This window comes from Cololabis saira, chromosome 10 (assembly GCF_033807715.1).
Source record: "Cololabis saira isolate AMF1-May2022 chromosome 10, fColSai1.1, whole genome shotgun sequence".
In the NCBI taxonomy this organism is placed as follows: Eukaryota; Metazoa; Chordata; class Actinopteri; order Beloniformes; family Belonidae; genus Cololabis; species Cololabis saira.
The window spans coordinates 20,464,824-20,474,774 of record NC_084596.1 but is presented as its reverse complement, the minus strand read 5'-3'; the positions used below and the strand labels follow the sequence as shown (position 1 = coordinate 20,474,774).

The following is a 9,951-nucleotide window of genomic DNA, read 5'->3' as shown; positions in this document are numbered from 1 at the left end:
GGAGAGGACAGGATCCGAGACATATAACAGTAAGTCATCAGCGTAAAGTGACAGCTTATATTCTGTTCCCAATCGGGAGATCCCAGTAAAAGTGGGGGAGGACCTCAGAAAGATTGACAGGGGCTCTATAGCTAGTGCGAATAATAGGGGAGAGAGGGGACACCCCTGTCTGGTGCCACGGGCTAGAGTAAAAAAATTGGACTGAATGCCATTAGTGGAAACGCTTGCTTGTGGAGACGTGTAAAGGAGACGAATCAAAGAAATGAACCCATTCCCCAGCCCAAACTTCTTCAGTACAGTAAATAAATAGTCCCATTCAATCCTATCAAATGCCTTTTCAGCATCGACTGAGATTACGACTTCAGGTGTTGTGGTGATAGTTTTAGAGTGAATAATATTTAAAAGTGTCCGCACATTAAAGAATAACTGTCGCCCCTTAACAAATCCTGTCTGTTCATTTGAGACAATAGTTGGCACAATGTTCTCCAAGCGATAAGCCAAGGCTTTAGCAAGGATCTTAGCATCTACATTTATTAACGAAAGAGGTCTGTATGAGCCGCAGAGAGTTGGATCCTTATCTTTTTTTAAGAGGAGACTTATGGAGGCTTGCCTTAAAGTGGGAGGGAGAGTGCCATGTTCCAGTGATTCCTTATAAACAGCATGCAATAAAGGGGACAATTTATCCTGAAATTTCTTAAAAAATTCCACTGGAAATCCATCAGGGCCAGGAGCTTTGTTATTTTGCATACTTCTCACAGCGAGATTAATTTCTTCTACCGTTAATGGCAAGTCAAGATTTTTAGCAGCATCGGAGCCTATAACAGGAAAGTTGAGGCTATCTAAGAATGAATTCAATTCAGTGGAGCCAGATGGAGATTCAGACGTATATAAAGAGGAATAAAATGAGTGAAAGACAGAATTAATGGCGGTGGGATCCTGATGCAATGAGCCTGATGAATCTTTTATCTGAAGGATCATACGTGAGGCTGCCTGGCGACGTAGCTGATGAGCCATGAGCCGACTTGCCTTGTCTCCATGTTCATAATATACGGAGCGTGATCGTAAGAGAAGTCGCTCTGCGTCATTAGTGGTAAGGAGATCAAATTCAGTCTGTAAATCGACACGTTGCTTAAGAAAACTGGGAGAGGGGCAAGTAGCAAGTTGTTGGTCCAATTTTGTGATCTTAATAGAGAGTTCTTGTAATTTGGCTTTCCGGGACTTATTCAAGTGAGCAGAGAAGGAGATAATTTGTCCCCGCAAATATGCTTTTAATGATTCCCACAGCAGTGAAGATGAAATTGGTTCCATATCATTTTGATTTATAGAGATGTAATCATCAATTTTAGTTGTAATAAAATTGGTGAACTTATCATCTGAGAGAAGTAATGTATTGAACCTCCAAGATGTTGAGTAGCGTGGCTGTGAAGAGAACTGAATATCCAAAGAAAGAGGAGCGTGGTCGGAGATCACAATAGGATGATAATCAACAGACAGTACTTTGGGAATTAGTTTAGCATCAATAAAATAATAATCAATCCGAGAGAAAGATTGATGCATCTGAGAAAAGAAGGAATATTTTTTGGTACAAGGGTTATAAAATCTCCAAGGATCGGTGCAACCGTTCTTGGACACAAAATCTGAAAGAGACCTCGACATTGAAGAAGGAGTCAGATTTCGTGGGCTGGAGCGGTCTAGTTTGGGGTCAATTACGCAGTTCATATCCCCGCCAATTATAAGAAGACTGTCGTTCAATGAGGGGAGACATTCAAAAAGCTTATTCATAAAGTGTGGGTTGTCAAAATTGGGGGCATATATATTAACTAATAATATGGGAATATGAAATAGCGTACCCGCCACAATTAAGTATCTGCCGTTTTTGTCTGAAATCACCTTAGATGCTGAAAACTGCATTGACTTACCAATTAATATAGCAACCCCCCTGGCCTTAGAGTTGAAATCAGAGTGAAACACCTCAGAAACCCAGGGACATTTAAGTCTGACCTGGTCTTTGGTGCGCATGTGGGTTTCCTGAAGGAACACTAAGTCAGCTTTAAGACGTCTCAGGTGAGCAAATATTCTCGATCTCTTAATTGGACTCCCCATGCCTTTAATATTCCAGCTCAACAACCTCACAGAAGTACCAGTATTAGTGGCCATATGTTAAATTCCTAAAGATAGAGATGTACCGAATGCGGATCCCCAAGGAAGGAAAGGAAAGAAAGGGATGGAGGGAGGAAAGAAAGAAAGAGGAAAGAAGAAAAAAAAAAAAAAAAAAAAAAAAAAGGGGGAGAAAAAAAATAAAAATAAATAAATAAATAAATAAAAAGGGGGAAAATTGAAAACAACAACAAACTTAACCTACTGAACCCCCCACCCCCCACCCCCCAATTGCACTTACAACGACCCCATCCCCAAACGATGGAGAACCCAGTGCAAACTCCAGAAGGAGTCAGATCCCTGAAAAGAACACTTACGGCTTTAAGCATAACTAACAAGATAATAACTAACAAGCTTCGTGTTGAGCTCCTGCAAGCCCAGCAACATTAACAGAGAGGTACAACCAATCACGACCAAGTTAAACTGAAAACCACATACCGTGTATATATGGGAGAGAAAAAAAAAAAAAAAAAAACCGACACTGATGAACTGAAAAAAGTTCAACTAGACTTTGAGCGACGTGATGAAAGCGCTGGCCTCCTCTGCCGACCTGAACTCCCTTTCTGCGCCGTTGTGGGTGATGCGGAGGCGGGCGGGGTACAGCAGACCGTAGCGGATCCCCGGTATCTCGCGGAGCCGGCGGCGGACGTCATTAAAGGCGGCTCGGGCACGGGCCGTCTTCTGGGTGTGGTCGGGAAAGACAGAGAAAGTCAACTCTCCACACGTAATCCGTTGCTGAGCCCTGGCTCGGCGCAATATATCCACACAGTCTGTATGATAGTGCAGACGGGCGATGATGGGACGAGGGCGCTCTCCGGGCTTCGGCTTCGGCTGGAGGGTGCGGTGCGCCCGGTCCAGGAGAGGCTCCTTCTCCAGGCTGAAAGCCTCCTTGAGCAGAGAGGGAATATCCGTAACAGCAGAAGAGGTGGAAAAATCTTCAGGAATTCCCACGATCCGTATGTTATTGCGCCGGGATCTCGCCTCCAGATCCTCGCATTTACCATCCAGCCTCATCAGTTCAGCTGACAGATGCTCCACTTTAGCCTGTAAGGTTGTGATGTCATCGGTGCAGGATGAAAGAGATGTTTCCATTTCAACCACGGTGTTCTTCAGAGCGCGCACATCAGACTGGATGTTTGTAATGCTTTTTGATAATTCCGACTTCACCGCTTGCAGCTCAGTCTTGATGCTCGACAGGTTTTCAGTTAAAGCAGCCTGAAGCTCCGATTTAAAAACAGCCGCCATCTCAACGCGGAGTGATGCGAGCAGCTCGGCCTTAAAGTCGTGTGAAGGAGCGGCCCCGGCGGCCTCGGCCAGGCTGGACGGGGGGTCACCACGAGGCGGGGATGCTGCGTGCGGAGAGGGCCGCGGGGGTGGTGCGGATGGTTTGAGTTTTGGAGGCATTTTGGTCGGCAAAAATACGGGGCCAAAGTAGAATAATGAAGGTCGGGAAAAATAAACCGAAGGAAGATGAAAAAGCTGTACCAAAAATAGATATTTTTAAAGGTTGTTGCAGGAGCTCAAAAAAACACGTCCTAGTCCATTAGTCGCTACACCGGAAGTCCCAATCACGTGTTTTCATGGAGAAAAAAGTGTTTCTCATTGTGCGCCTATACTTGTTCTGCAGTTGTCATACCCCGGTGTTGTGCCGCATTCAGCACCCCTGCCGTGAAAAGCACCCCCTCGACAAAAATGATATTCTCATTCCGTGTCACGTTCTGTTTAGCGTCCAGTTTTGTGTTAATGATTCATGTTTAAATGGATTCTCATGGATTCCACAATAGTCATACTTTCCCACAATCAATGTCACAGATAACAAAAATCGGGTAAATGGTTATTGATGTCATTAATTAATAGCCTGCTTACTGTGTTGTCTTCCATAATATTTGTAAATATATATAATATAAACTCCTAAGTATGTGTTTGCGTGAGTGTGTATATATAAATATATTGAAGTGTCAGTGTGTTGTTTTTTTTTTCTTGGTCTACTTATCATTGAATATACGAGGGGGTGCTTTACACGGCAGGGGTGCTGAATACGGCACAACAATTTGCCTCTTCCACTAATATCTCTAACTCCAACTCGTCAAATTTCATTTTGCGCTTGCGACTATATCCTGCTTTCCATCCAGACTCTCCATGGCGCAAAGTTTGCGCCGCAAACCGTAAGACGCGCAACACCTCATTTAAATACTGCTGTTTGCACCTGTTATCAATTACGCACACAATCTTGGTTGATCACCCGCAAAACACACAACAACAGCACACGCAAACGTTTTCAGTGCACACGCAATTTAGTACTCTTTATTTAGGATCTTAGTAAATCGGGCCCATAGTCAGAGCTCAGGGGGCCGACCTCGGGGCCTAGGCTTGGCTGGGGCAGCAACCTATGCAGGGGCTGTGGCGTGGAACTTGCTCTTTATTTAGGATCTTAGTAAATCGGGCCCTAAGTGTCTCCCTGCTGCTGGTAAATCAAACCCCTGAAGGTGCAGCAGTGGGTCTGGGGTCGTTTGGGGATGTTGGGTCTTCTTGGTCTTTCCAGATCACTTTGTTTGATTGTCAAGGACTTGCAGATATTTCCTCCCATTGGACGGAAACTTCAACTCCACAAGACGTTTCAGATGTGAAGTTGACGAGGCAGACGCTCAGACTTGTTTTCTCAGGTGGACGTCATTTGCACAGAAAGGTCAGATTTTTACCGTCGGACTCTTTGGGAGACGATGTGTAAAATTCCTGCAGATAATGATAAGCGGATCATCATCTGACGGCTCGCTGACGCTGCGTCTGCAACGTCTCTCTCTTCACTGGTCATGTAAAGACTGAACCGGGCTCGGGCCACCGTTGCCATGGAGATGGTGCCCCTTGGTAGGATAGTGTGCACTGCATTGTGGGTAATGTGGTGTGAAGTCGTCGTCTCGTCCAGTATTTTAAATGTGTGCGCTGCCCGCTGGTGAAATGAGAAGGATTATTCCGTAATAATTGGATCTAAACAGTGAAGCTGAAACTCACATAATCTGAACAGTTCAAATTCCAGTTCATGATCTGCAGAATGAACAAGTTCAAGTTCTTTATTTGCAAATATGTTGCGTTCAGTTCAACGTTCTCACAGAAATGAACGTGTTCATTTGAACGCGTTCATGCACAACACTGCTGGTCGGCCCTTTTTGGGCCCCTGGTCAGCCCTTTGTGGGCCCTCTGTCGGCCCTTTGTTGGCCCCTGTCGGCCCCTGGTCAGCCCTTTGTGGGCCCCTGGTCGGCCCCTGGTCGGCCCCTGGTCGGCCCTGATGAGGTTTGAGTATTTAAAGCAGAAGTGGACAGAAACGCTGCAGGAGCTGAAAGTTGATGAAGGAGGTGGAGACAGAAACTCTTCAGCAGCTTCTTCACCACAGACTAATAACACCATTAATCATCAGGATAATTGATCACCAGGATGACTAATTATCCTCATGATTAATCCTCCACCAACCGGAGGCTCAGGCGGTTTGTGCTGACAATGCAATTCCTGACTAAAATAGAAACAGTTGGAACCGTGAGTCACAACGGCCGTGCTTACTCATGTTTACATCAGTAAATGAATGTTTGACTGAAGTTTAATGATGTTTTACTGATGTTTGACTGATGTTTACTGAAGTTTACTGATGTTTACTGAAGTTTACTGATGTTTACTGAAGTTTGACTGATCTTAACTGAGTTTTACTGATGTTTACTGATGTGTTGTACGAGACATGAAACTGGTAAGATTTAATGATGCTTTAATTAAATACAAACAACATGAAATATAAATCATATACGCTTATCTAATATAAAATACTCCTGCTATTACATTTTAAACATGTTCTTTATTTTCAGGATAATAACCTTACAGAACTAAAGGAGGAAAATCCCCACACAAACCTGGACATCGTAGAATAACAACAACAGATTAACAAAATTACACTTTAAAAATACAAAATGTATACATTTTTGGTTTTTGCTCATTTATCATCATTCAAGTAAATTTGTCAATGTAAATAAATTATTAAATAGTCAAATAAATAAATAAATAAACAAACAAATAAATAAATAATAAATAGATAAATAAATAGTAAATAAATAGTTAAATAAATAAACATTAGAACAAATAAAATACGACCTTACGTCAGTACTGTTGTAAACATGTTGATTTTTGAGTGAAAAAACATTTGTGGATGTCGTGATGCTGGTGTGTTTTGTGGGCGCGGCTATGGGCACTGGGGAGTCACGTGGTTCTGGTCCACATCAGGCTCTGGTTCTACTGGGCCTTGGTCCGGTTGAAGCACTCCCTGCGGTTGTGGAGGGTGGACTTTAGGACCCAGAGCAGATCAGTCCTCAGAACCTGCCAGCCACAGGCTGCGCTGTCCTGTAACAGAGAGACACGCCCCTTAGCTCTGATTGGTCCACACAGGTGACTGACATGCTCAACAGTGCAATCAAAATAAAAGAAAACTGTCTAAAATTTAAAACATGAAGGTTACTTCTGTTGATCAACTTTTTTTTTTTTACAATTGATCCTGTATTTTCACTCATTGTTGATTCTGTTGACATTTTCTTTACAGACTAAAGTTCACATCCCATCCCATCCCATCCCAACACATGCTAGCACATTTATATAATAATAATAATAATAATAATAATAATAATAATAATAATAATAATAATAATAATAATAATAATAATAATAATAATAATAATGATGATGTCAATAATAATAATAATAATGTTTAATAATAATAATGATGATGATGATGATGATGATACTACTACTACTACTACTACTACTACTACTACTACTACTACTACTACTACTACTAATAATAATAATAATAATAATAATAATAATAATAATAATAATAATAATAATAATAATAATAAACTACCTGCTGTGCGATCAGCGCCGTCACGTTGCTGAAGTACGGCGCTAAAGCGGCCGATGCCTCGGTGTTGTTCAGCTGCAGAGAGAAACAGGAATGAACCTCTGTATATATCTAGACCAGCTCAGGTTCAGGTCCTGGTTCAGGTCCTGGTTCTGTACTCACACAGGGGTGGTCCTCCACCAGCCGGTACTGGACGTTCTGGTACAGGTCCAGGTTCTGGGAGTCCCAGGAGACGCCCCCTTCCCCCTCAGGTACCACGTAGTCGTCGAAGACCAGCTGGGCCCCCTGCAGGGCCCCGTACACCAGCATGGAGGTCCAGCGGCACTGCAGGGACATGAGCACATGAACAGGGACATGAACACATGAACAGGGACATGAACACATGAACAGGGACATGAACACATGAACAGGGACATGAACACATGAACAGGGACATGAACACATGAACAGGGACATGAACACATGAACAGGGACATGAACACATGAACAGGGACATGAACACATGAACAGGGACATGAACAGGGACATGAACACATGAACAGGGCTGCTCTGCTTTGAAAAATAACATCTCATCCTATGAAAACACGAAACATCCAGAGCTGATTCATCTCACAAATCCCTCTCTTTTCTGTTCATTTGCTGCTACTTATAACTCTTACTATATTGTTATTATTATAAATTATGAATATATTATTATATGATCTTATTATATATATATATAAATAAATATATATATATATATATATATATATATATATATATATATATATATATATATATATATATATATAAATATAAATATATATATATATATATATATATATATATATATATATATATATATATATATATATATATATATATATAAATAAATATATATATATATATATATATATATATATATATATATATATATATATATATATATAAATATATATATATATATATCTTTTGTTTTTTGTATAGAAATTAAATACATTTTGATTATAATGAAATAGAGTTTAGGGGGTAGGATTTAATACGTTTTTACTTCTTCCTCCTCCTTTTCGAGCATGTTAATTATGATGAATGCATGTTTTTATTCATATTTTTGTCATTTTGTTTTCTCATTTACATTTATTTATTATTGATTACCATTGTTTTGTTTTGTTTTGACTACTGTTTCATGTTCAAAATAAAATTTCAATTCAATTCAATTCAATTTCATTTTATTTGCTGTTTTTATTTACTGTTTAATTGTGTCTTGCTGCTTTTAATGTTGATGTAAAGCACTTTGAATTGCCTTGTGTTGAATTGTGCTGTACATATAAACTTGCCTTGCCTTATCACTTAATCATTAATCGATTGATAAGGTCATCAATTAATGAATTAATCGATCATTAGCATCTCTACTATCAGTCAGCTCCTTTAAATCAGGGCTAAAAACATTACTGTTTACTGAAGCGTACTCCTAAATTAAATACTTACCAGCTGCACTCTACTGCCCTTATTTTTTAACAACTTGTGCTTTTTATTATTTTACCTCTTTTCTTATCACTTTATTTAATTTTATTTGTTATTTAAGCGTACTCTTACATTAAATACTTTTTAAAAACTGCGCAAAGTTATGGATAAGCCCTGAATGCAGGCATTGTGACGTAGAATTGTCAAATTGTTTTAACTCACTGTACGAATTGTTACAGATTACTTTCTAATACTGTATTTGACCCGGTCTTTGTACGTTTTGACCGTATAGAAACTTAATTCTCGTCAGTTGTTTGAAATAAGACCTGGAAACAGGCATTGTGGCATAGAATTGTCAAATTGGTTTAACTCACCGTACAAATTGTTATAAGATAAAGAAAGAAAAACGAAATAACATGACAAACCTACATTAAACTTTACCGTACATGTAAATCATTATCTTAAAGCAAAAAAACCATACATGAAACATTCCAATATGCAGTAAAACATCATCTAGGCCATGAAGTTTATCCTTGTTTTAATGAGCGTCGTCACTTTTGCTGGGATTATTGATTCATTTTGTCACGTTTCTGTTCATTTGTTGTTTATGGGATGTCATAGTGTCATCTTGATCATCTAAAGTGATTATAATGCCTGCATTAAAGAAGAATCCTGCTCAGAAATGTTGGTGTCTGATACCGTTTTACATTTTATGATGATTTTCACGGTTCCACAACATATATTTCCAGTAAAAATATGCATCTTTTGTAGCGTTACTATTCTGTTCTACTCCACTTTCCTCTCAAAGACCTGGAAACAGGCATTGTGGCATAGAATTGTCAAATTGGTTTAATTCACTGTACGAATTGTTACAGATTACTTTTGTAATACTGTATTTGACCTGGTCTTTGTACGTTTTGACCGTATAGAAACGTAATTCTTGCCATTGTAAGAATGAGATGTACCTGCTGTACTCTACTGCCCTTATAACAACTTGTGCTTTTTATTATTTTACCTCTTTTCTTATCATTTTATTTCATTTTATTGGTTATTTACTGTTTAATTGTGTCTTGCCGCTTTTAATTTTTATTATTTTACCTCTTTTCTTATCATTTTATTTGTTTTTTACTGTTTAATTGTGTCTTGCTGCTTTCTTACCTGAGGGAGACGGCGGGCGCCATGTGAGAGGATGGACTCGGGGAAGTGGATCTGGTCCGTCTGGGTCTTGCAGTGGTTCGGGATGGACCCCCCCTGTGGGACAGGGAGCAGAGATCTGGTTCAGGTTCTGGTTCTGGGTCTGGTTCTGGGTCTGGTCCAGGTCCAGAACTTACCAGGTCTCGGAGCCGGTGGTGGGTCTCCTGGACCAGGGTCTCCGGGAGCCGGCAGGTGGACCTGGAGACCAGGACCGCCACCTGGAGGCAGCAGAGCTGGAGGAGGAGCAGGACGGAGGAGGGTTTCAT

General features: G+C 40.3%; 1 protein-coding gene across 1 annotated transcript; it reads right to left on the bottom strand.

Moving 5' to 3' along the window:
* Positions 1-6,426: 6,426 nt before the first annotated feature.
* On the bottom strand, positions 6,427-9,951 carry ifnphi3 (interferon phi 3). The gene is made up of 5 exons (XM_061731422.1): positions 9,823-9,951; positions 9,650-9,742; positions 7,211-7,372; positions 7,052-7,123; positions 6,427-6,534 (listed from the first exon to the last, which is right to left on the bottom strand). Exons 1-5 carry the CDS (start codon positions 9,949-9,951, stop codon positions 6,427-6,429), a joined length of 564 nt encoding a protein of 187 aa, XP_061587406.1.